Genomic DNA, 25,476 nt, shown 5'->3' with positions numbered 1-25,476 from the left:
ATGGTGCATTAGTAGACAATCCCCTGAAATAGAGCATGACTGGGAGAATGAGCAAAGGACAATCAGAGAAGGACAAGCTGCTCGAAGAAGTGGGAGGAGGACAAGAGTCACAAAGCCTTAGCTACCCGTTATGTGAAGGGAACATTTCTCTTACCTGAATGTGATATTGTGGGTAAGTAGAGCAGCCGTAACTGTTTCAGTTCCATTCTTATCAGAGCAATTGTGGAAATTACAGTTGATCAACTAAATAATTTCTGGAGTTAAAAAGCAAGAATTTGTAATTATATCCCTGAAACTATGAAATTGTTCTGAAAAACCATCTGGTCCATTTATGTCTCCTGGGAATGAAACATACTGTCTTTGTCCCATCTGGTCTTTATTGTGATTCCAGACACTCAGCGATGTGGCTGATTTTTAACTACCCTTTAAAGTGACCCAGTAAAGCCATTCAGTTATATCAGGCAGCAATTAAGGATCAGCATCGGCCCAGACTTTGCTGTCGGCAGTGAGACACCTGCACTTGATGCTGAGGGCCCAGTGGCACCTCCAGGAAGTTGTTGTGAAAGCCCCATGAAACAAGTTCTGCATGGTGAAAGAGCCTTCCATAGGGTCATGTGGGGGAAACTAAAACAAGCCCCACCAACCAAAAGAAGGAAACACCCTGACCTTGTTGGAAACATTAAAGCAGGATGCTTTGATTCAGTCCGAGACATTCAGAAGTACTTACAAATGCTTAACAAGTAAAGAATGCACAGTGATGGTTGTTAAGAGTTGAAAAACTAAACAAAAATACATAAGAATTTGAGGTGTTATACAAACTACTTAAAGTCTACTGCAACATTTTAAAAAAGTTTAGAAAGCTTGGAAAAAGCTGTGTAGAAGTAAGATCAGACAAATGCAGGCTTGCCCAATAATTGGTGCATAGTTTGCCAATGACTATTCTGATTCTGGGTCTGACTGTACACGCTACACTCGTGGCCAAGGCCCAAGATTGGCAATAGTTTCAACCTATGAGGGGCTGATGAGACTGGAGTTTCTGCTAGGATCGGAGGGTCAAGGAGCCGGAGGATCAGGCCTTTGGGTATTGTTGGTTTTGATGCTTGGTTCATAGAGTGATTGTGAGGATTTTTGGTGTCTGGAAATTTTGCCAACTTCCTGTGAAAATGGTTGAGATTTTTGTTTTTGAAGATCTAATCATGATTAAGGGCAGGGTGGTAGATGTTGCCTTCATCAACTTTAGCAGGCTTTTGTTAAGAGTCCTGCATGGTAGGCTGAACTGGAAGATAAGAACACTTTGGAGTCCAGCTCTAATCTAATCTAAATTAGCCATTCAGATACAAAGTTGTTTTGGTGGTAGGAGGCAGAGGATGGTAGTGAATCACAGTCAGGTTTAATACCACTGGCATATGTAATGAAATCTGTTTATTATGCAATACATAATAAATTATTTACCCAAATTATTTATTATGCAGTATGTAAATAATAAGTAAATTACAGTAAAATGTATATATGTAAAAAGTTAAATTAAATTAGTTACAAAAAAGAAAAAAAAGTAGTGTTCATGCATTCAATGTCCCTCCAGAAATACAGCAGAGGGGAAGAAGCTGTCCCTGAACCATTGAACATGTGCCTTCAGTCTTCTGTACCTCCTCCCTGATGGCAGCAATGAGAAGAAGGCATGTCCTGGGTGATTCGGGTTCTTAATGATGGATGCTGCCTTTTCGAGGCATAGCTCCTTGAAGATGTCCTGGATGCTGGGGGTGGGGGGCACATTGGAGCTGACTGCGGTTACAAGTTTCTGCAGCGTATTTTGATCCTGTGCAGCACCCCCTCACAGCCCATATCAGACAGTGATGCAGCAAGTTGGAATGCTCTTCACTGTATATCTGTAAAAAATTGCTAGTGTCTTTCAGGATATACCAAATCTCCTCAAGCTACAGCTGCGGTTGTGTGACCTTTGTAACTGGTTTGATGTGTTGAGCTCACGATAGATTCTCAGAGATGTTGACACCCAGGAACTTGAAATGGCTCACCCTTTCCATGACTGATCCCTCAATGGGGACTGGTATATGTTCCCTCATCTTGCTCTCTCTGAAGTCCACAATCAATTCTTTGGCGTTACTGATGTTGAGTGTAAGGTTGTTACTGCAACACCACTCTACCAGTTGATCTGTCTAACTCCTGCAAGCCTTCTCACCACCATCTGAAATTCTGCCAGCAGTAGTTGTGCCGTCAGCAAATTTATAGATGGCGTTTGAGCTGTGCCTAACCACACAGTCATGGGTGTAGAGAGAGCAGAGCAGTAGGCTAAGCACACATTCTTGAGGTGCACCAGTGTTGATTATCAGACAGTGGAGATGTCTTTTACAATACGTGTGGACTATGGTCTTCTGATGAGGAAGTTAAGGATTTGGTTACAGAGTGAGGTACAGAGACCCAGGTTTTGGAGTTTTTTGAGCAGAGCTGTAGGAATAATTATATTAAATGCTGAGCTATAGTCAATAAACACTAGTCTGAGGTTAATATGAGTATTGCCCAAGTGATCCAAGGCCATGTGAAGAGCCAGTGAGATCAATCCACTGTAGACCTATTGTGGCAATAGGGAAATTGCAGTGGGTCCAGGCCCTTGCTTAGGCAGGAGTTGATTCTAGTCATAACCAACCTCTCAAAGCACTTCATCACCGTAGATGTGAATGCTGCTGGATGATAGTTGATGTGCTTCTTGGGCACTGCTACAATTGTTGCCCTTTTGAAGCAGGTAGGAACTTCCAACTGTAGCAAGGAGAAATTAAAAATGTCTTTCAGCTCACCTGCCAGTTGGTTGGCACAGGTTTCAGAGCCTTACCGGGTTCACCATCAGGGCCTATCTCCTTGCGAGGGTTTGTTCCTTTGAAAGACGTTCTGCCATTGGCCTCCAAGACCGAGATTACAGGGTCACCAGATGCTGCAGAGGTCCTCATAGCTGTAGTTTTATTCTCCCTTTCAAAGTGAGCAAAAAAGGTGTTGAGCTTATCTGGAAATGAAGCATCACTGCCATTCGCTATGTTAGGTTTCGCTTTGTAGGAAGTAATGGCCTGTAAAACCTGTGAGAGTTAGCGTGCATCTGATACTACCTCTAACCTCAATCGGAATTGTTCTTTTGCTCCTGTGATCGCCCTCCGTAAGTTGTAAGTTGTAAGTTCTTGTATAATCCTGCATCACCAGACTTGAATTACACAGATCTGGCCTTCATCCACGGCTTTTGATTTGGGTATTCATGGTATGTTCTCGGGAACACTTTTTTTAAAGATTGGAGGCCTGTGACGAGAGGTGTATTGCTGGGATTAGTGTGGAGTCCTCTGTTGGTTGTCATGTACACTAGTAATATGGTTGAGTTGCATAATCAGTAAATTTGAAGATGACACAACGATTTGTAGTCCAGTGGACAGTAAAGAAGTGTGTCTGTAGTTGACGGAGGGTCTCGGCCTGAAACGTCGACTGCACCTCTTCCTAGAGACACTGCCTGGTCTGCTGCGTTCACCAGCAACTTTTATGTGTGTTGCTTGAATTTCCAGCATCTGCAGAATTCCTGTTGTTTGTGTCTGTGGTTGGAATGGGATATGGATCAGAAAGTGGGTAAGATAATGGCAGTTGGAATGATCTCACATAGGCGCAAAGTGATGCAGTTTGGGAAGTTAAGATTAAATATACTGTTCTTGTCTCAGCTTTATCGTGCAGAACTAAAGAACTTTAGTTCAGTACAGAACTGAATTTATAAATGAAGTGATTATACCATTTGAATTTTGTATGTAGTCACCCTTACATATTCTATTAGTTCCTGTTCTCCACCTCCTCTGCAGTCTTAACCTAGGCACTGGAGCATGCAAGAAGGTTGCTGGCTCTCAAGGAATATGAATGCCATAACCTTGTGGCATGGCCAAGATTGTACAGCTGCAGATGCACTCCCTGAATGTGGACAGCAATGGTCTGGTTTTGCTGTCTGACAGGCAGAAGCAAGAACTCTCCCATAGTGATAGAGATGGGAGGACAAATCCTGTCCCTGTCTTCCTGAGAATGAATAGCAAAATTTGGAACCTCCACCTCATTAAGCCTTGTAATTTAAGAACAGATTGCAAGACCAAAAGACATAGGAGTAGAATTAGGGTATTTAAGCCATCTTAGAGCAGCTTTTTGTTGAGCCCACCATGGGTAAAGCAATTCTGGATTGAGTGTTGTGTATGAGCCAGATATTATTTGGGAGCTTAAGGTAAAGGAGCATTTAGGAGACAGTGTACATAACACGATAGAAATTACCTTGCAGTTGAGAGGGAGAAGATAAGGTCAGATGTAATGGTGTTACAGTGGAGTAAAGCAAATTACAGTGGCATGAGAGAGAAGCTGGCCAAAGTTGATAGGAAAGGACAATTAGTAGGGATGACAGTGAAACAACAATAGCTGGAGTTTCTGGGGACAATTCGGAAGGCGCAGGATAGATACATTCCAAAGATGAAGAAGTATTCTAAAGGGAAGATGAGACAACCTTGGCTGTCAAGGGAAGTTGAAGACATCATAATAGAAAAAGCTAGTGGGAAGTTACAGGATTGGGAAGTTTTTAAAAACCAACAACAAATGGCAAATTAAAAAGCCATAAGGAGCGAAGAGATAAAATATGAAGGTCAGCTAGCTAATAATATCAGAGGATACAAAAAGTATTCTTCAGAATATATAACGAGTAACAGAAGGGTGAGAGTGAATATTGGACTGCTTGAAAAAGATGTTGAAGAGGTAGTAATGGGGGAGAAGAAAATGGATAAATGTAAATATTTTGTGTTTTCCTTCACTATGGAAGACACCAGCAATATGCCAGCAATTTGCATGTGTCAGTGGGGAGACGTGAGTGTTAGTGTTGTTGCTATTACTCAGGAGAATGTGCTTGGGCAGCTCAAAGGTCTGAAAGTAGATTAGTCACCTGGACCAGATGAACTATACCCCTGTGTTCTGAAACAGGTAGCTGAAGAGTTTTGGAAGATTTATTGGTGATTTTAATGGAACTACTAGATTCTGTAATGGTTCCGGTGGACTGTAAAACTTCAAATGTCGCTCCACTCTTTAAGAGGGGAGAAAGGCAGAAATTATAGGCCTTTTAGCCTCACTTCAGTGGTTGTATTAAGTATTTGGTTTTGGGGTACTTAGAGGTGCAGGATAAAATAGACCAAAGTCAGCGTGGCTTCCTGAAGGCCAAATTTTGCCTGACAAATCTGTTGGAATTCTTTGAGGAAAATAACAGGCACGTTAGTCCAAGGGGAGTCAGTGGATGTTGCTTACTTTGTCAAGGCCTTTGACAGAGTGCTGCACATGAGGCTGCTGAACAAATAAGGGTCTGTGATATTATAGGAAAGATACTAGTATGGATAAAAGTTTGGCTGACTGGTTGGAGCCAAAGAGTTGGAATAAAAGGATCCTTTTCTGGTTGGCAGCTGGTGACTTGTGTTCCACCGGGTTCAGTGTTGGGACCACTTCTTTTCTTGTTATATGTTAGTGATTTGGGTAATGGCTTTGTGGCCAAGTTTGCAGATGATATGAAGATGAGTGGAAGGGCAGGTAATGTTGAAGAAGCAGGGAGTCTGCAGAAGGACTTTGACAAATTGGGAGAATGAGCAAGGAAGTTGCAGATGGAATATAGTGTAGGGAAGTGTATGGTCATGTACTTTGGTAGAAGGAATAAAGGCAGAGACTATTTTCTAAACAGGGAAGAAATTAAAAAAATCATAGGTGCAAGGAAACTTGGGAGTCCTTGTGCAGGATTTCCGAAAAGTTAGCTTGCAGGTTGAGTCAGTGGTAAGGAAGGCAAATGCAATATTATCATTCTTTTTGAGAGGATTCATATATAAGAGCAAGGATTTAATGCTGAGGATTTACGAAACATTGGTCAGACTGCAAATGGATTATTGTGAGCAGTTTTGTACCCCATATCTAAGGAAGGATGTGCTGGGGTTGGAGAGGCTGCAGGGTTTTATAACGTGATTTTCAGTATGAAAAGGCTAATGTATGAGGTGTGTTTGACATCTCTGTGCTTGTACTCACTGGGGTTTAGAAGAATAATGAGGGATTTTGTTGAAACCTACCAAATATTGAATTGTATGTATAGATTGGACATGGAAAGGATATTTTCAATAATAGTAGAGTCTGTGACCAGAGGACACATCCTCAGAATAGAAGGATGTGGATTTAGAACAGAGCTGAAGTAAAATTTCTTTAGCCAAAAGATGGTGAATCTGAAACCATTGAGTATAATTAAAGCAGAAGTTGAATTAGAATCAGGTTTAATAGTACCGGCATATGTCGTGAAATTTGCTAACTTTGCGACAGCAATGCATGATAATATATTAAATATATATATATGTATATTAAATAGTAAAATTAAAAATAGTGCAGAAACAGAAATAATATAGAAACAAAAAAAAGTGAGGTAGTGTTCATGGGTTCGATGTCCATTTAGGTATCGGATGGCAGAGGGGAAAAAGCTGTTCCTGAACCGCTGAGTGTGTGTCTTCAGGCTTCTGCTCCTCCTTGCTGACGGTAACAGTGAGAAGAGGGCATGTCCTGGGTGATGGGGTCCTTAATGATGGAAGCCACCTTTCTGAGGCACCGCTCTTTGAAGATGTCTTGGATGCTACGGAGGTCAGCACCCAAGATGGAGCTGACTAATTTTACAACTTTCTGTAGCTTCTTTTGATCTTGTGCAGTTGCCGTCACCTCCCCCCCCCCCGCCATACCAGACAGTGACGCAGCCTGTCAGAATGCTCTCCATGGTACATCTGTCGAAGTTTTGGAATGTTTTCTTTGGCAGACTAGATCTCCTCAACCCCTGGATGAAATATAGCTGTGGTCTTGCATTCTTTATAGTTGACCAGGTTAGATTCTTAGAGATCTTGACACCCAGGAACTTGAACTTGCTCACTCTCTCTTCTTCTGATCGCTCGATGAGGATTGGTTCATGTTCCCTCATCCTACCCTTTCTGAAGTTCACAATCAGCTTTTTGGTCTTACTGATGTTGAGTGCAAGATTGCTGTGACACCACTCAACTAGCTGGTATATCTCATTCCTGTATGCCCTCTCAGCTCCACCTGCAATTCTGCCAATAATGGTCATCAGCAAATTTATAGATGGCATTTGAACTACATCTAGCCACATAGTCATGGGTGTAGAGAGAATAGAGCAGTGGGCTAAACACACATCCCTGAGGTATGCCAGTGTTGATTGTTAGTGAGGAGGAGATATTATTACCAATCTGCACAGATCATGATCCTCCAGTTAGAAAGTTGAGGATCCAATTGCAGAAGGAGGTACAGAGGACCAGGTTCTGTAGCTTGTTGATCAGGACTGAGGGGCAATGGTGTTAATTGCTGAGCTATAGTCGACGGACAGCATCCTGACATAGGTGCTTGTATTGTCCTGGTGATTTAAGGCCATGTGAAGAGCCATTAAGATTGCGTCTGCTGTAGACCTATTGTGGTCATAGGCAAATTGTAATGGGTCAAGGTCCTTTCTGAGGTAGGAACCGATTCTAGCCATGACCAACCTCTGTAGATGTGAGTACTACTGGACGATAGCCATTAAGGCAGCTCACTCTACTCTTCTTGTGCACTGATACAATTGTTGCACTTTTGAAGCAGGTGGGAACTTCTGACTGTAGCAGTGAGGGGTTGAAAATGATAGGTTGATCAGTTCATAATTAGTAAATGTATCAATGGTTACAGGAAGAAAGCAGGAGAATGGATTTGATAGGGATAATAAGCCAGCCATGAATGAATGGTGGATTGTGCTCAACAAGACTATAAGTATAGGACCAGAATTAGGGCATTCTGCCAATCAAGTCTTCTTCACATTCAATCGTAGCTGATTTATGACCCCTGTCAACCTCATTCTCCTGCTGCCTTCTTCATCTTCATCTTCAGATCCTATGCCACTTCTTTCTAAGGATACAATTTAATTCTTTTTACCAGCAGAGCCTCCCCACTCCCTCTGACTACCTGCCTGTCTTTTTGATAGAGCACGTATCCTGGGATGTTTAGTTCCCAGATGCGATCTGCTTTCAACCTTGACTCAATGATGCCCACAGTGTCATACTTGTCAATTTCTGTCTGCACTATAAGCTCATCTACCTTATTTCGTATCCTGCATGTATTCATATTAGGTGACTGGAGACTCTTGTGCTACTTTCAGATTGTAAAGATGATAATGTAAATAGCGTTGGTTTAACATTCTTCAGTAATTGAAATATTAAGATTATTTTATTCTAGACAGAAGAGAAAAGCTAAATAATGAGAACAACTATGAGGTGTAAAATTGAAAGTTTTGACAATATGTATAAGGTGAAAAATGGCAAAGCAGAGTTTTTTTTACTTTAAGGAGAATATTCAATAATAGAGTACAGGGATACCTAGAAATCCCATCGCAAAGCACTATTTTGTCAGAGGGAGAGAGACAGATTTGTCACATATTTCAAAACATACAATGAAATGCAATGCGCAAATACTGAAAAATAAACTTTACACTTCATTAGAATCTTCTCCAGTGCTCTTTATGAGCCCCGTCTGAAGTTAATTCTCATGAATCCAGTGTCTTCAGCCTAACCTGGTTTAAATAGGACTGCTTGCTTTACTGTTGTGCAATCTGAAGGGTATTTCCCTGAGCAAGCCCAAGCCCAAGTACTGAGAACTGAGTTCAAGTATGAGTTCCCTTCAAGCCCCTCATTTTCTGCTTTGGGAGTCCTCATGCAAGACTCCCAGAAGGTTAATTTACAGGTTGAGTCTATGGTAAAGAAGGCAAATGCAATGTTGGCATTTGTTTCAAGGGGGATAGAATATAAAAGCAACGAGAAAATGCTGAAATTTTATAAGAAGCTAGTCAAGCTGCACTTGGAGTATTGTCAACAATTTTGGGCCTCATATCTTAGAAAGGATCTGTTATCATTGGAGAGAGTCCAGAGGATGTTCACAAGGATGATTCCGGGAATGAAGGGGCTATCATATAAGGAGTGTTTGGCAGCTTTGGGCCTGTACTCACTGGAAATTATGTTGAAAGGAGTAGATAAGATGGAAGTAGAGAGGATGTTTCTTATGGTGGGGGTATCCAGAACTAGAGGGTATAGCCTCAAAATAGAGAGGTGACCTTTCAGAAAAGAGGTAAGGAAGAATTTTTTTTAGCTAGAGAGTGGTGAATCTATGGAGTGCTCTACCACAGACTGTGGTGAAGGTTAAGTCCGTGGATGTATTTGAGGCGGAAGTTGATAATTTCCTGATCGGTCAGGGCATCAAAGGATACAGCAGGAAGGCAGGTGTATGGGGTTAAGTGGGATCCGGGACCAACCATGGCGGAGCAAACTCGTTGGGCTGAATGGCCTAATTCAACTCTTATGTCTTATGGTCTTCTATGTAGTGCCTTCGGTCCTGTGTTCACCACCCTTCTTTTTAATATTGTCTCCATGTTGCCTGAAGTTAAATTTCTTATCACTTTTTAAACTTTCTTTGTTCTGGAGAACTCTGATCTTGCTTTATCCATACTTTTTCAGGCTGTTCAACCCAACCCCGTACTATTTAGTTTAATACCTTATCCATAGCCCTACTTTGCGATTCATCAGGACCCTGGTCCCAGCATGGTTCAGGTTGCACCTCTCCGATCAGAATGGCCCTCAGTGTCGGTGTCAGTGTCTCACAAATTCTTACCCACTTTTACCACACGGATCTTTGAACTATGCAATTAGCTCTCTGATCTTATTAACCCTATGCCAATTTGCACATGGCTTAGGTAACAATCCAGAGATTATTATCAATTTGGTTCTGTATTTTAATTTTGTCGCTAGCTGGTCACATCTCTCAGTAGAAATTTTTTTCTTCTTCTTTTTGCATAATTTGTACCTTCATGAACCATGACAACTGTATCTTTCCCCTACCAGTCCAAATTCCTCTGCAGGTCAGGTGAGATTCCCTGAACCTGGGCACCAGGCAAGTAACATAGTCTTTGGGACTCTCAATCCTTGCAACAAAGCATTATGTCTATTCTCCTGATCATTGGGTTACCATGTCAGGTTACCTTGACATCTTGGAACCCTCTAATCTACAGAAATTGTAACAGTAATGGGGATTTGATACATAATGGGGATTTCCAGTGTCAGGGTATCGCTGCTTGTGCAATGGAATCTCCAGGGTTTGCTTCCAAAGAATATTTATTGTTGTGTGCACAAGTGTAGTGTGCAGGAAGTTTTGGCCTTGATTTGAGAGGGAGCTCCAGGCAAAGTTCTGTGCCAGGTTAATGTTGGGCTTGCCCACCTGTTTTTGTTGAATACCTTTCAGTCTTCTTCTGTGGCTATGCCACTGTAGTCAGTGAAGCTTTTGTTAGCCACCTGATACTGCAGTGGGAGACAGGAGCCATATTGTGGCAATGACCTTATTATAGTACCCTCCGTGAGCCCCAAATGTACAGCTTCAGCAACATCATGCCAATTGGCAAGGAATGAGGGGACGCAACATGTCGTAGATTTGCAAACAGCCACTCTCTTGTAGAGCTAGTTGGAGTTGTTTTAAAGACCATTGTTGATGTCATTTAATACCAGGGCACATGGAAGGTATAGAATACCACATATGCTTCACTCATATGTCCCATAGAATTACAATCATAATCTCAATTTTATAATGGCTTGAGTTGTAAATGGATGTTTTGTTCTGAACAGTAGACCATTCCAGTTGAAATTCTAATATCCCTTTGCTTTCAAAAGAAGGATTCTTCATAAAAAAAATTTAATACTAGCGAATTGATTGTGCATTCATGTTAGGAAAATTTTGAAGAAAACACTAAATATAGAGAGAGACCACCAACGTTGCAGCAACAATTTTTGAATCTACATTTTGTGATCTTGATAGAAAAATAACTAATGTTTGACAAGATTAAATTTAACATTGGAAAGAGCTTGTTTGGAAAACTTTTGCCAAGCTGTCCCTTGGGAGATGAGGTGAATTACATGAGGGATCCAGTTACACAGTCCTGATGTTGAGACATCTGGAGCTTTGCCCTTTGAACAGTAAGTTTGCCTGTAGCATGATGAAATCACCTTTTACAGTAATCCAAGTTCAACTCCTTTGCATATTATGGAGATACTATTTCCACATAATGCTTGAAGCAATCAGATGATTTATCTGATGACAGCAGTTTTAATGGGATACACGGCACCCCAGGGCTGTACTGTTGAAAATTAAAAAATGGTCAAGTAAGACATGAATAATAACCTGCCAGTTTGCAATTACGAAGAAACTAGAACATGGCAAATATTGTGTCTTTATTTAAGAATGGCTTCAAGGACATTCCAGGGAATTAGACGTCAGTGAGCCTAACTTCAATGGAGGGGATCCTTAGAGGTAGGTCTACCTACATTGGGAAAGGTAGTCAGTGAGAATTGAATATGAGACCGAGTGTTTGGTGTCCTGCCATTGGTGTGCCTGGAGCTCGAGGCCTTGTGTTCAGTGATTGGCATGCCCTGGATTCAGTGACAAGGATCAAGGCTCTAGGGTGAATTGGAAGTCTGGAAGTTGAGCCTGTTAGCCAGAGCCAAATCTTTAAATCTCTATGAGAGCCCACCAGGGAGGTTGAAGCTCAGTGTCTATAGGCGCAAGTCTTTGTCTGTTGGAGGCTTGCCCTGGTGTTAAAGGACTGTGTATGTGTGTGGGTAGAAAAAAGGAAAGTCGCTTGTTGTGTTTTGTGTTGTTCTGCCCAGTATTGTGGGCATCATGCTTTGTTGTGCCACAATGTGTGATGACATTTGTGGGCAGAACCCCGTACATCCTCCGGTGCATTGGTTGTTAACGCAAACAAAGTATTTCATAAACGAGAAAATCTGCAGATGCTGGAAATCCAAGCAACACACACAAAATGCTGGAGGAACTCAGCAGGTCAGGCATCTATGGAAAAGAGTATAGTCGATGTTCCGGGCCAAGACCCTTCATCGGGATTGGAGAAAAAAAAGATGAGGAGTCAGAGGAGGAAATTGGGGGGGGGGGAAGGGAGGAAGAACCACATGGTGATAGGTGAAACTGGGAGGGGGTGGGGAAGGGGTGAAGTAAAGAGTTGGGAAATTGATTTGTGAAAGAGATACAGCTATGGAGAAGGGGGAATCTGATAGGAGAGGACAGGAGGCTATGGAAGAAAGAACAGGGGTAGGGGCACCAGTGGGAGGTAATAGGCGGATGAGGAGATAAGATGAGAGAGGGGAATGGGAAATGGTGAAGGGGGGGCATTACCAAAAGTTTGAGAAATCAATGTTCACGCCACCAAGTTGGAGGCATTCCCCATTGCCCATTCCCATTTCCCTCTCCCACCTTATGTCCTTACCTTGCCTGCTCTACCTTACCTCTGGTGCTCTAATCCTAACCCAAAACCCCCCTCTAAATAGTCTTAGAGGGATTGGGACCAGCCCAGGTGGGCAGTTGTGTCAACATGGACCAATTGGGCCAAAGGGCCTGTTTACATGCTGTACAACTCTGTGACTATTCTGTGGTGTCTTTATTGTTTCTTTGGTTGATCAAAAGTCCAGATTCCACTGTGATGTGCCATGAAACTAAGTTCCAAAGATCTGTTGACCTGTGAGCTACGTACTTAAAGGTTTTGGATTGGCAGCAAGTGTCTTTCAGCTCAAAAATAGTTAGCTGAAACCTGTCCTTCTCAAAACTCAATAACATATAGTGAACAAATTATGTATGGTGGGATTAACTTTGGGTTAGGAATGTCACTCACGTCCTTCACTGAGGTTTTTTATACTTTTGTTTTAGATTTCAACTTCTACAGTTTTTGTTGACCATTCAGCAGAGCTTTGTCGTTAGTAATTTCAAAAAACTAACCTTAGATGAATTCTCTTCCGCTTCACGAAGCTTATGATGCTCATGAAGTATTTGGTGCTTCCTCACCAGAAACCATGGCAGGTGTAAATCAGTGAAATATAAAAGTGGTAGTTACAATGTTCCCATTACTGTTCAGCGTAAATTTATTATCATAGTGCATATACTGTATGTCACTATATACAACTCTGAAATTTGTTTTCTTGCAGGCATACTCAGTAAATCCAAGACCACACCCAACTCAGAAAGACTGCACCCAATGGCAGACAAATAACCAATGTTCAAAAGACAACAAACTGTACAAATACAAAGAAAAATAGAAATAATAAATAAGCAATAATTATCGAGAACATGAGTTGAGGTATTCTTGGAAGTGAGTCCATAGGTTGTGGGAACGGTTTGATGATGGGGAAAGTGAAGTTCGGGTGAAATTATACCCATTGGTTCAAGAGCTTGATGGTTGAGGGTTAATGATTGTTCTTCTCTCCTCTGAAGCAGCTGAGACAAAAGACATAAAACCATTTGATCTTTTTCAGGCTGGTCAGAACAAATTTGTTCTGGTATAGATGAAATATGTACATCTATGGCCCAGAATAAAGAAGAAGCTCTATTTGTAATATGTTGTGTGACTTGAAACACAGTGGAGTATTTGCCATTGTGTCCTCTGTCCGTACTTGCCCTGACCATTGAATTTGAAAACCTTGGCCTTAAGAAGATTTTTCTTTTGGACACCATGCTTTATATGCAAGTAGACTATGTTTAGAAAAGGGGTTTCCAATCTTCTTATGCCATGAACCAATACCATTGAGTGAGGCATCAGTGGACCCCAGGGTTGTAAACCTCTGATTTAGAACTTAATTGATTTTGGTCTTTGGATTTTAAAAGCTCAGGTTATAAAACCAAAGGTTTGTTGACATATTCAGCTGCTTTCAGAAAATTGGTTCACACATTTAACATTTATGATAGTTCTTGTATGGCCCGCAAAATTGTACTCTTGACCTAGTAACTCCGCTTATTCTTCCAAAGAAAATGCATTATTTCTCATTTTTGGTGTTGCATTTTATGTATTATGTGTTCACACATTCCATTAGTCATTCTCTGTCCTCAGGATATCTGTGAACATTTCCCAAGTTTTGTGTCATCTGCAGAATTTGATACTGCTCTGTAGCCTCAAGCTGAACGGAATAGCCATGATTCAGCTAATGAACCCAGTGGTATACTGTTCATTATGAGCAATATTTATCTACTGTACCACAACCCTCTTTCATGTCAGAAAGCCAATTTTCCATCCATGTTGCTTTTGATGCTTTATTTACTGGGTTTGAGTTTTGCTCATGAATCTCATGACTGGCATTTAAACAAAAGCTAATTAGAAATCTATGTACATTACAAGCTGTGTTGCTGTCATCTACATTTGCTATCTCTTCAAAAGCTTGTGAAGTTTATCATTGAAGTTTCTTCTGACCAAGTTTGTAATGACTCATCTTTACTTGTCATACTTATCCAAACAGCTATTTTTATCACCTGACCTGGTTTATTATTTGAATAGTTTTCCAACTGGTTGAACAAATTAGGTTTTGTTTTCCTCATACATTTTATGTTTAAAATTTTCAATCTGCTCATCCTCTGGAATGATCTCCTTGAGGCTAAAGAGATACTAAATCAAGAAGTTGAGGATGGGAACAGTGAGGATGTGGTATTGGCAATAGAGTTCCTATTGTTCAATTTTGTTACAGTGCCATTGTTGATCCTGTAATAATATCTGGCGATGTTACAACTTTTATATGACACATTCAGTGTAATTCTGAAAATACAGGACTCCGTGAGTTTAAATCCTCAAAATTTAGTTTGAGGTAACTCAAAAAGAACTCGTGTTTAACTGAACTCCTGGGCCAGCACGTAAATTGAATTAAAAAGACAACCCAGCAGCACCTCTACATCCTTAGGAGTTTGCAAAGGTTTGGTATGACATTTAAAACTTTGGCAAACTTCTGTAGATGTACAATGGAGAGTATATTGACAGGTTGCAGCACAGCCTGGTACAGAAACACCAATGCCCTTCAACAGAAAATCCAATACAAAAAGTAGTGGATACAGCCCAGCCCATTATGGGTAAAGCCCCCCCCACGAGTGAGAGCATCTACATGACACGTTGTTACAGGAAAGAAGCATTCATCATCAGGGACCCCCACCACCCAGGACATATTCTCTTCTCACTGCTGTCATCAAGAAGAAGGTACAGGAGCCTCACACCACCAGGTTCAGAAACAGTTATTACCCTTCAAACATCAGGCTCTTGAACCAAAAGGGATCACTTGTTTCAACTTTGCATGCCCCATCATTGAAATAGTCCCGTAACCTATGAATGCACCTTCAAGGACTCTTCATATCATGTTTTTGATATTTATTATTATTTCTTTCTTTTTGTATTTGTATAGTTTGACTTCTGTGCACTTGAACAAAAGGTATTTCATTGATTCTGTTATGATTGCTATTCTGTTACGGATTTATTGAGTATGTTCGTCAGAAATGTCTCTCAGGATTGTATATGGTGACATATATAACTTTGATAACAAATTTACTGTGAACTTCAAACAGTTGGAGCTAGCATGACAATGGACCAATCTGTTTTAAATTAACTGTTCATGACCTCAGTATCCTATTCAGATCGAGCTGAGCTTTTGATCTCATGACCTCTCCAAGGCAAAATCCTTCTACTTCTATCTCTGCTATATCATTTGTTTCTATTACTATCTCAGCTTTTCTTCTGATCAGATCATGTCAACTAATTTGTTACTGACTGTACCAGCCCACTTCAGCTGAACTTACTTCTTCCACCTTTGCCAAGCTCATTGAAAACTCCTATTTATCCATCACACTTTTACTTGCTGACCTATGTTGGTGCCTGGTCTAATAGTGTCATAAATTTTAAAACTTCTTTTTGATTTTCAAATCTTGCCCAGGGTTTTGCTCACTTTGGATTTTTCTAATCTCTAGCCATATAACATTGTAGAACTGTGCATTCTACTAATTCTGGCTTTTTGTTCTCTCTTACTCTTTTTACTAGTTCTTTCATCTTGAAGTGTCCATAAACACAACTCTGCCTCTAAAATACTGTCTCTTTCCCTTCCTCCTTTTAGATATCTCTTGCTCTTGATCCAAGTGTTGATGCAATTATTCTACTACCTTTCTTGTTTGGATTGATATCTTTTGACTTACTACTCTCTTGTGGTGGACTTAAATATTTCCTATTTTAAAGGCACTGTATAACTGCAATTTGATGGTTGAAATTTGAGGAAAATTTGTACCAATATTTCTATCTATGTTGTATTATCAGAGGATGTTTGCTTTGAGGGCAGAATCCTCTTGAAGCAATTGAAAATCAAGATAAAATCTAGCCAATGCTAGAATTAAAAGCAGAAAAAGCATAAAATGCTGGAGATATTCAGCAGTTTAGGAATCATTTACAGCAAAAGAAAGCAAGTTACTTATTATTGTTAATGATCCTTCTTTAGAACTCGAAAATGAGAAAACATGTGCTTTATAGAGAAAAAGAGGATTGGAATGCAGAGAGGATAATGTCTGTCCTTTGGATGGGACCAAGATTGTTCATGAGCTGCAATACTTCCAGAGTTGTTCAGCTATTGGAGAAATGAGAACAAGAGAGGGTGAAGAAGCACAACATGCTGGCAGTGTGAAATGTAGAACCATGCAGTTGTTAGAAACCTGAAACAAAATGGTATACTGAAAGTGGACAGTAGATCAGGCAGCATCTGTGGAGAGAAGAAATTTAACTAATTTTCACAATCAGAATCTGTAGACGTGTGTGAATGTCTTTGGTGACATACCAATTCTCCTCAAACTCCAAATGAAATATAGCTCTGTCATGCCTTCTTTGTAGTTGCATCAATATGTTGAGACCAGGATAGTTCTTCACAGATGTTGACGCCAAGAAACTTGAATCTGCTCACCCTTTCCTTGACTTACCTCTTCTGAAGTTTAAAGTCCCTGGTCTTACTGAAGGTTAGTGCAAGGTTGTTGCTGCAACCCCACTCAACTAGCTGATCTATCTCTCTTCTGTATGGTCCTTGTCATCATCTGAAGTTCTGCCAACAATTGTTTTGGCATTTGAGCTGTGCCTAGCCACAGAATCATAGGTGTAGAGAGAACAGAGCTAGGCTAAGCCTCATTCTTTGAGGTGTGCCAGTGTTGATCATCAGTGAGGAGGAGATGTTATGGTTATTTCTGGTCCTCACAGATTGTGGTCTTCCAGTGAGGAAGTCAAAGATACAGTTGAAAAGGGAGTTGCAAAGGCCCAGATTTTGAAGCTGGTTGAGAACTGAGTTACAGGTGGATTTGCATCAGAACTGGACAGTATTGATACGAACAGAAAAGGCTAATGATCTGAAATTTTGAATTCACCATTAAGCCCTGAGGGGTGCAATGCTGATATGTCCTGGTAGTGTTCCTTGATCTTCCACTGGATTCAGTTAGAACAATGTAGAAGGCCAAAGGAACAGAGGAAGTGAGATGGAAAATTAAAATGATAGGTGACTAGAAGCTCAAAGTCACCTTCTTGGGGTAATATGTTGGCTCCTGTGAAATAGTATCATGCTGGAAACGTATTTCCCCAAATTGTTTTCAGCTATCCATTACTTTTATGTCTAGTATGAATAGAAAGCCAAACACCCCCAGTTTATTTTTCAATATATGTTCCCAGCTAGTGTGACTGTGCCAAGAATGGTAGTAATATAAGATTACCATATTGCTGTGGTGTAAGATTACTATATTGTTCTTTATGTCATTTAGAGAACTACTTAACGTCAGGTAATCAGAAAATACAAAATTAATGAGCAGAAAAAAGCACTTGGTCTGCCAAATCTGCTGTGTATTTATAGCCTTCGCATCTTGATTAAACCAATCTTCCTTTCATTTCCCCTTTGCTCTCAACAATCCTTACCCCTGCTCAATCAAATTAGTCTACACTGGAGACTTAATAACATCCATGTTTTTTGTGTTTCGTCCTTTCTTTAAATGGCTATCCTTTCTTAACTTTTGTAGTGTAGTAACACTCAGCAGCTCAAGAAGTATCTGTGGAAAGGGAAATATAGTAAATATTTCGGGTTAAATGAAGGGTCTCTGTCATGAGATATTTTATTTTTCTTTCAAGGGTAACAATTAACTGAACTACTGATCAGGAGACTTGGTTTTGAATCCCACTAATGGGGAATTAAAACGCTAGTATAGGAAAATGTGGTGATGGCAATACCAGATTGTCATTAAAACCCATCTGGTCCACTTATGTCCTTAAGGGTAGGAAATCTGCCATTGTTACCTGCTCTGGTCTTCAGTGATTCCATGTCCACACCAGTGCAGTTGATTCTTATCTGCTGTCTGAAATAGCCCCTCAAGCCATGGGTGATTAGCAAAGAGCAATAGATGATAGATGATAGCTGAGCCAGTGGGAGAAACAAATTGTGAAAGAACAGATGAAAGTGTTGTTAGATTTTCCAATATCAACATTCTCCCTATCAATATGATTTTTTTTCCTTTCTGATGCCTTCCAACTGTAAGCCCCACCTTCCACCTAGTGTGTGCACAACCAGAAAATCCATGTACTACAGGAACACAACATCATAGCTGCATTCAGTTCGGCATGAGTTGTTTTAAAAATCAAATTATTGAGCTCATGGTCATTACAAAGGCTGGCAGGGAACTAGAAAATATAGATTGATGCAGCAATATGTGACCTTCTGGAGTCAAGGTTAGGTTAATCCTTTTTCAGTGCTTTAGAGAAAATACATATATTTGGCTTACTTCTTTGTAACTTACCCTTAATAAATGCTCATTACCAATGCATCATCTTCCAAATATTCCTTCATTTTAATTAGCATGAAAATATGAAAGCAAATCCAAGTTTACATAGCAGTTTATACACCGAAATACATTAAGATTAGGATTATCCAATGTTAGATCCAAAAGACTATATTCTCTTAAATTTGGAAATAAAATTGACAAATTGCATTTATTTTGAAACTATCTTTTGACATAGTCATATTGGATATTCTTCCATTTTCTGTCACTCATTATCTGAGTATGAAATGCACAATCTCAGGAATAGCATTTAAAGCAAGTGGCAAATGCATTGACCAACTAATACCAACGCTAATTAATGTCAGTAAATAGAAAACACCGTCCTCTTAATGGGCAACTCTGGCTAAAAATCTTCCTTGAATTTCACCCATCACACTTTTCAAGACACAGCCTGAATATCATTGGAGCTGTTGCCAGCAGAAGTGATAAATCTGTGTCTCAAAGCCATATATTCTTTGTATTTAGTATATCTGAACATATAGCCTCATATGGCATTTTGAACAAAATTAAACCAAGGTCTTTTAATGATATTTTGTGTTTAACCTTGAAGTACCATATTTAATTATTGTCATGTGTGCAAAAGCTTATTTTTAATGTTCCACCATTGATTCTCAACATTTGATTGTTCTGTATATCACACAATCTCCTCCAGGGATCATGTTGGCTGTAGGCTTTAACATAACTGCTTGCAGCATTGCAGTGGGGGATGGATTTAAGTGAGGTGAGATGATGTCAGTTTTTTCTTCTCTTGAGCTTCATGCAGTGTCCCAGGCTGGTAACTGCCCAAACTTATTCAGCCGACACAACTGAATTGATATGGCAGGCAGCCTTTGGCTTCATGCTTTCTAACCATCTGGCTAGGAATGAAGACCCAAGGTCCTTTGGCTGCAAGCCTGGCATTTCATTCCCACATTCGCAGTGTGTTTTTTCATGTGAACTTTAAAAAGCAGAATCAAATAACTATTGGATGCATTACGGTGGTTAATTTGTTTAGCAATGAATAAGCTAAAAACTCACAATCTATTTTGTTTTCAATAGTATTTATTGGATTTACAAAATATCTTGAATTTAATGTGACAGCATGAGTAATATTCAAATTTGTATTTGTTTTTGGTGTTACTATATTTCATTTAATTTAGTCTGGCCTCTTAATTCTAGCAGTTTTTTGGGGTGGGGGGGGTTTCAGGAGGAAAAGCTGTCTGATTCATTTATTTGGGATCAGCTTCTGAAAGACTCCATTGCTTTCTTAGATAACTGCTTTATCAAATGGCACTTGAAAATAATTAAGAAGACATATATGTTAGCAGTTATATAAATAATGCTGAAAATGAATAAATTAATTTAATAATTAATTTTATTCTTCTGATTCATAGATCCAGAGACACAACGAAAAAGGACAGTTCAGAATATCGTAGATCTTCGACAAAACTTGGAAGACACAATGTCGAGTTTAAGGGGATCACAGATAACCCATAGGTACTGAATAAATTGGTTTTTGGTAATCAGAATAAAATAATGTAGTTTTTCCTATTTGCAGCATTCTCATCAAGGTTGAAAAAACTTATAAATTGGTAGTCTATGACCAGATGGTTCCAGCTAAGTTTTTGCCAGAAACATCATGTAATGATGCGCTTTCCTTCAAACATTTCAACCATCAACTCATGCATAGCTCAGTATTCTTCAACAATTGGGAAGCAACATTTGTTTGATGAGAGAACCATCCACCTGATTTATTTTGCTTTCTGCTTAATGATGACTACAGTATGGCTGTGTTTGTTCTTATCCTCATATCATGTTGTGTACAGTTGTAATCATGATCATAAATTAATTATTTTACCTGATTCTGACTTAGATTGAATAGGTTAAAATTCCCCAGTACTCAAATAAATCTCTTCATGTCCATGACAATTACTAAGCCATTTGCAATCTGTGCAATTTCAGTGTCCTACTGTCATACACTGCCAAATGCTCTGGGCTTCATGCAACATCCAGTACTTTCTTGTTTTTTTCTCAAATGGTATTTTTTACAACTATGCATGCTGAAGGTTTTCAGATGGATGTGAATTGTGTTTTTGTTGTAATAGAGATGTTCTGCTTCTGTCTTTTTAAAAATTCATTTATGGGATGTAGGCACCGCCAGCTGAGCCAGCATTTATTGCCCATCCCTAACTGCCCTTGAGAGGGTGGTGAGGAGCTGCCTTCTTGAACCGCTGCAGTCCCTGAGATATAGGTACACTCACAGTGTTGTTAGGGAGAGAATTCCATGATTTTGAATCAGCGACAATGAAGGAACGGCAATATGTTTCCAAGTAGAGGGGGGTGAGTGACTTGGAGGGGGACTTCCAAGTGGTGGTGTTCGCACATTCCTGCTGTTCTCGTCCCTCTAAATGGTAATGGTCGTGGGTCTGGAAGGTGCTGCCTTAGCAACTGTTGTGTGTTGTTGCAGTACATCTTGTAGATTGTACACACTGCTGCAACTGTTTGTCAATGGTGGAGGCATTGGATTTGACCTGTGCAGAGATGATCGGTGTCTGGTTCATTGCAGATGGAACTAGTTTTAGGAATAATCTGCCAGTTCTTTCATATATACTAATCTGCCTGTACTTTAAAATATTAACTAATTATTTGGAAATTATTTGGTCATTAATCAGTAATTTCTGAATAATCAGTTAATTTTTCATTATTCATTGATTGATAATATCAGAATAATAAATTATTTTTATGAGGAGACTATAAACTAATATGGTACGTATTTCAAAACATGTATGCATTTGTACTCTTCTAATGGCTCAGCAAAACCATTGAATTGTTAGCCAAGTAATAAAGGTTAGGAGAGTTGTAGGTTTGGTTCTATTTTGTGTTTCGTTAAACAAATGCTTGTCACCCTGAGCTGCTTTAGTTAAAGCTGATTTTGAATTAGTTGGGGACATCTATTTTTTCTCTCAGGATTCGCTGACAGAAGTCACAGATAAATAACTAAATATGGGCTGTTGAAATAGAGCGACTTCTAATCAGCATGAAGTCAATATCTGCATGACAGACAGTGAGGACAATAGCATGAACAAATAATAATAATAATGTTTGTAGAGACAAAAATGGTTTTGTGTTATTTAACAGTCATCTATTCAAATTGTTGAATAGTCAGATTTAATGCAGCACATTGCAATTTGCATTTCCAAATTTTCATTAAAATAATTTTAAAATATTGGTTCACATTACTAATAGATTTCCAGCATATCTTAACATGTTATATTTTGACTATGGTCTCTTTAAACTCGATAAGAGTGTACCCAAATGTGAGAGGCACCATGTTAAAAATTGATGTTTTTTGTTTTCTCAGCATACTGTGAAGCCTGGGCAAATTGGTTCACAGATGTAGCAAGTGGAACATGTTGCACCAGCCTTAGTGGTTTGAGGCAGGGATACATTGGATGAATGAAGGATAGGGTGCATTTTGTATTGCAGGAATTATTATGAAGCCAGCTCATGGAGCTATAGTGAGAGTAGGTAGGGTACTCCCAGTCCTACTTCCAGGGTTTAACATCTTATGCTAAACCCAACCTTCCTGGCAGATGGAGGTTCCAGATGACATTGATGTTTAACTTCATTCACTCTTGCACTGAAAAAGTCAAAAACGAATCTAAAGTACGTATATGTTACCATTTACTACCTGGAGATTCATTTTTTGCAGGCATTTACAGGAAAAAATGAAATACAATAGAATTTTATGGAAAAAAATGATGTAAACAAAGTCTGACGAAGACCAAATGTGCAAAAGTCAAACTGTGTAAATAAAAAATATACTGAGAACATGAATTCTAAAGTGTCCTTGAAAGTAAGTCCGTAGGTCATAGTTCAGAGTAGTGGTGAGTGACGTTATTCATCCCGGTTCAGGTGCCTGATGGTTGTAGGGTAATTGCTGATCCTGAAACTGGTGGTGTGAAATCCATGGCTTCTTTACCTCCTGCACTGGTAGTAGTAGCGAGAAGAATGCATTGCCTGGATGGTGAGGGGTCTTTGCTGATGCATGCCGTTTTCTTATGGCAACACTGTATGCAAATGGACTAAATGATGGGGAGGGCTTTGCCTGTGATGGACTGGGTTGTATCCACCACTTTCTGTAGCCTTTTCCATTACTGGGCACTGGTGTTTCCGTATCAGGTTGTGATTCAAACCATTAGAGTACTCTTCAATGTAGTGCATCTATAGAAAGAACAATGACATTGTAGTACTTTATATATGGGCTGTAGTATATCTGTGCTAGTACTGTTCTCAGCCTTGAAGAAGAGTCTCAGCTTGAAACGACTATCTATTCAGTTCTGCAGATGCTGCCTGACCTGCTGAGTTCCTCCAGCATTTTGTATGTATTGCTTTTGATTCCCAGCATCTGCAGACTTTTTTTATGTTTACTAGTAATGTCTGCCTGCCGCACACAGAGGAAGACCAAAGCTCTGATGCAATATCTAGATCATATTAGACTTAAGGAATTCAGCATTCTGAGAACAGGGCCCATAACTCAGTTGGGAGGAGATGGGATTTGCAGGTGAAATCATTGTAAGAGAGCCATTGGAGCCCTGACTGAGGCTCATAGGCAAATCAAGGGAGCAGAGTGTGCTCCAGACGCTTAATCGTTGACTGCATCTGCCAACTACTTTCACAAAAGTAGAAAGTGCTTGAAGCAGTCATGCAGCATCTGTGGAAATATTTTTTCTTCTTTGATTTTTAGTGTTGCTTGTATTCTGCTTACAGCTACAAAAGCTGCTTTTTTAAAAAAAAAGTGAGAAACTTCATATTCTGACATTGAAGATAAATGAAATCAGGTTGGTCTCTACTTATGGATAAATGAATTCCAAAGGTAATTGATAAATTCTATTTGTGTCAAAATAATACTTGAAATAATACAGGAAGGAAAATTATTCCTCAGTTTTGCTTGCATTTTCTTATAAACTGTAATTGGAAAAATTGGATACTATCCAAGCAAAATATGGGCTTGCCATCAATGGCGGTGTTTGCATTATGAATAACTCACCATAGTAGTCTTGCTCCCTTGACCTGGAACATCTGGTTGTCATGTGATGTCTATTCTATCTGCTGAGGGAATTCTCTGCCATCATCATGGTAGTGGTGTACATTCTGCCCCGCCAAACGTCAAGTTGGCACTGGAGGAGTTGAACATTGTGATTAATAGTTATGAGACGGTGCCTCTTGATATCTTCACAGTCATCATGGGGGACTTCAATCAGGCCAGTTTGAAGAAGTTTGTGACAACCTACCACCAACATGTCATCTGTAGAACCAGAGGAGCCAACGCATTCGATTACTGTTACACGTCCATTAAGGACACTTACAATGCCTTCCTGTGTCCCTCACATTAGCAAGGCTGCTCCCCGGGCTGTACTTTACTCTTGACATACAGACAGAGACTGAGGACCTCAGCAACAGTAGAGAGGACCACTATGGTCAAGGGAGGCAGAAAAGTGTTTTCAGGACTGCATTGAATCAGTGGACTGGACTATATTCAGGGGTTCATCACCGATTTCATCAAGATTTACGTGGTTGAGTGTGTGCCTTTGAGATCATACCGAGTTTTTCAAAACCAGAAGCCGGGCATGAACCATATTTGCAGTTGGCTGAGGTCTAGATCTGTGGCATTCAAGACCTGTGATCCAGAGCCTATCAAGAAGTCCAGGAATTCCACAGCGAGAGCGAAAGGTCAATTCTGTATGAAGTTGGAGAGGCAATCAGATGCAGGTGTGGCAGGCTTTGCATGCTATTACTTCCTATAAAGTGAAACCTAACAGGATAATGGCTGTGATTAATCACTCCCTGATAAGCTCAATGCCTTTTACTCACATTTTGAAAGAGAGATCAACACTAAACCTGTGTGAATTCCCAACCCTCTTCTCCCTGTCTTGGAGGGCATTGTCAGAACATTCTTCATGAAGGTGAACCCACATAAGGCATTAGGCCCCCATGGTATATCTGGCAGGGCACTGAAAACCTGTGTCAGGCAGCTGGCCAGAGTATTCAACCTCTCAATACTGTGGTCTGGGTTTCCCACCTTCTTCAAAAGGGCAGCAAATATACCAGTGCCCAAGAAAAGCAGGGTGAGCTGCCTCAATGGCTATCACCTGGCAGCACTCACATCTACCATGATGAAGTGCTTTAATAGGTTGGTTATGGCTAGAATTAACACCGGTCTGAACAAGGTCCTGCCTGGCCCCATCAATTCACCTACTGCCACAGCAGTTCTACAATGGACGCAATCTCAATAGCTCTCCGCTTAGCCTCGGAGCGCTTAGACAACAGAAAAAAAGTTGCAGGCTGCTCTTTTATCATTTAGAGTTTGGCATTCAATATCATCTTCTCTTTGGTATCACTCATCAAGTTTCTAAATCTGGACCTTTGTACCTCTCTCTGCAACTGTACCCTTGACTTCCTCATTGAGAGACCAGTCAGTGCAGGTTGATAATAACACTTCACCCCACTGACAGTCAACACAATTCAAGAATGTTTGCTTAGCCCACTGCTCTACTCTCTCAACACTCATGACTGTGTAACTAGTAACAGTTTAAATGCCATATACAAATTATCAATAACAGCTGGATCTCAGATGGCAACAGGAAGGTGTACAGGAGTGAGATAGATCAACTGATTGAGTGCTGTCACCACAACCTCACACTCAATGCCAGAAAGATCCGAGAATTGATTGATTGAAGGGGATGTCAGGGAAAC

General features: G+C 40.1%; 1 protein-coding gene across 8 annotated transcripts in view; it reads left to right on the top strand.

Annotated features, from left to right (window-relative positions):
• LOC140209923 (neuron navigator 1-like) overlaps positions 1 to 25,476 on the top strand; it is a 672,220-nt gene that overhangs the window by 316,241 nt on the left and 330,503 nt on the right. For all 8 annotated transcript variants that reach the window (XM_072278589.1, XM_072278590.1, XM_072278591.1 and 5 more), the window contains one exon: positions 20,115 to 20,217. In XM_072278589.1, coding sequence (XP_072134690.1) covers positions 20,115 to 20,217 — 103 coding nt within the window. The remainder of the gene's footprint in view (positions 1 to 20,114; positions 20,218 to 25,476) is intronic.

The sequence above is a fragment of the Mobula birostris genome, chromosome 14 (assembly GCF_030028105.1).
Source record: "Mobula birostris isolate sMobBir1 chromosome 14, sMobBir1.hap1, whole genome shotgun sequence".
NCBI lineage: Eukaryota > Metazoa > Chordata > Chondrichthyes > Myliobatiformes > Myliobatidae > Mobula > Mobula birostris.
This window is presented reverse-complemented; position numbering and strand designations above follow the sequence as displayed.